Consider the following 2,371-nt stretch of genomic DNA (forward strand, 5'->3'; position numbering starts at 1 on the left):
CATCAATAGACGTCAAATTGCCTGACGTTGAATTACCATCACTAAATGTAAAATCTACCAAAGGACAAGGCAAGCTAACTGTAAAATTACCAGAGGTTGAATTGCCATCTGTAGACGTCAAATTACCCGACGTTGAACCACCATCACTAATTATAAAATCTCCTAAAGGACGAGGCAAGCTAACTGCGAAATTGCCAGAGGTTGAATTGCCATCTGTAGACGTCAAATTACCTGACGTTGAACCACCATCACTAATTATAAAATCTACTAAAGGACAAGGCAAGCTAACTGCAAAATTGCCAGGAGTGGAATTGCCATCTGTAGACGTTAAATTACCTGACGTTGAACTACCATTACAAAATGTAAAATCTCCCAATGTAGAATGCAAATTAACTGCGAAATTGCCAGAGGATGTTTTACCATCAGTAGACGTCAATTTACCAGATATTGAACTACGATCGCTTAATGTAAAATCTCCTATTGTAGAAGGCAAAGTAGACATTACCATTCCTGAAGTTGAATTGCCAACCTTGAATGTAAAACCTCCTAAAAGAAAAAGCAAACCAGCTGACAAAAGCCAAAAGGATGGATTTATTTCTGTAGGCTTAGAAACAAAAGATCTGCAAACGTCGTATGTGGATATTGGAATGAAGAAATCGACGTCATTTATTGGAAAACTAATGGGTAAATCAAAAAAAGGTGTAGTAGGTAATTTCCCGGAAAAAGATTTAGTGTCCATGCCAGAATTATCTATATTTTTGGAAAAGGAGAGAGACTCCTTCGAAGGTCTTCAGGCACAAGATGTACAAATTCCGAATGTAGAATTACCTGAATTGGACATAAAAATGACTCATAAGGACATTAGTTTACCAGACGTTGAATTGCAATCAATAGATGTTAAATTACCTGACGTTGAACTACCATTACTAAATGTAAAATCTCCCAATGTAGAAGGCAAATTAACTGCGAAATTGCCAGAGGATGTTTTACCATCAGTTGACGTCAATTTACCAGATGTTGAAATACCATCACTAATTATAAAATCTCCTAAAGGACAAGGCAAGCTAACTGCAAAATTACCAGAGGTTGAATTGCCATCTGTAGACGTCAAATTACCTGACGTTGAACCACCATCACTAATTATAAAATCTCCTAAAGGACGAGGCAAGCTAACTGCGAAATTGCCAGAGGTTGAATTGCCATCTGTAGACGTCAAATTACCTGACGTTGAACCACCATCACTAATTATAAAATCTACTAAAGGACAAGGCAAGCTAACTGCAAAATTGCCAGGAGTGGAATTGCCATCTGTAGACGTTAAATTACCTGACGTTGAACTACCATTACAAAATGTAAAATCTCCCAATGTAGAATGCAAATTAACTGCGAAATTGCCAGAGGATGTTTTACCATCAGTAGACGTCAATTTACCAGATATTGAACTACGATCGCTTAATGTAAAATCTCCTATTGTAGAAGGCAAAGTAGACATTACCATTCCTGAAGTTGAATTGCCAACCTTGAATGTAAAACCTCCTAAAAGAAAAAGCAAACCAGCTGACAAAAGCCAAAAGGATGGATTTATTTCTGTAGGCTTAGAAACAAAAGATCTGCAAACGTCGTATGTGGATATTGGAATGAAGAAATCGACGTCATTTATTGGAAAACTAATGGGTAAATCAAAAAAAGGTGTAGTAGGTAATTTCCCGGAAAAAGATTTAGTGTCCATGCCAGAATTATCTATATTTTTGGAAAAGGAGAGAGACTCCTTCGAAGGTCTTCAGGCACAAGATGTACAAATTCCGAATGTAGAATTACCTGAATTGGACATAAAAATGACTCATAAGGACATTAGTTTACCAGACGTTGAATTGCAATCAATAGATGTTAAATTACCTGACGTTGAACTACCATCACTAAATCTAAAATATCCCAAAGGAGAAAGCAAAGAGGATATAATTTTTTCAGACGTAGAATTGACTTCAGTATACACTAAATTACCTGACATAGAAATGTCCAAGCAGCAAGGTCATTTCGATAGTACAATTCCAGAATTTGAATTGCCGTTATTGAATGTAATAGCGTCTAAAGGAAAAGACATAATATTGCCAGAGGTGGATTTTTCATCGGTTGACAAGAATGCAACTATTTTACAACTACCAAATATTATATGTCTTTATCATTGGGTTGATTCAAAACCATATGTTGATTTAACTCCTTTACGTAATTCCTTTAATAATATCTTTTTATGCTACAATAAAGATCCAATTTCTTCTCATTTCACTACTACTTTCATTTTATTTTATGAGGAAGTTTTGGAAATTTTAGATGTTTTATCATCTAATTTTTATTTAAAGGTTAGCTACCATCG

The 2,371-nt window shown here is 35.5% G+C and overlaps 1 protein-coding gene across 14 annotated transcripts in view; it reads left to right on the forward strand.

Moving 5' to 3' along the window:
- The first annotated feature begins 6 nt into the window (after nucleotides 1–6).
- LOC126894085 (muscle-specific protein 300 kDa-like) overlaps nucleotides 7–2,371 on the forward strand; it is a 22,923-nt gene continuing 20,558 nt past the window's right edge. For 2 of the 14 annotated variants that reach the window (XM_050664761.1, XM_050664763.1), the window contains exon 1: nucleotides 343–2,357. In XM_050664761.1, the coding sequence (XP_050520718.1) occupies nucleotides 648–2,357 (1,710 nt within the window). In that variant the 5' untranslated portion in view covers nucleotides 343–647. Of the gene's footprint in view, nucleotides 306–342; nucleotides 2,358–2,371 lie in introns of those variants that run through there. The other 12 variants (XM_050664768.1, XM_050664769.1, XM_050664770.1 and 9 more) reach the window with 12 other exon arrangements.

Source organism: Daktulosphaira vitifoliae, unplaced genomic scaffold (assembly GCF_025091365.1).
Source record: "Daktulosphaira vitifoliae isolate Bord-2020 unplaced genomic scaffold, ASM2509136v1 Scaffold_1, whole genome shotgun sequence".
Taxonomy (NCBI): Eukaryota; Metazoa; Arthropoda; class Insecta; order Hemiptera; family Phylloxeridae; genus Daktulosphaira; species Daktulosphaira vitifoliae.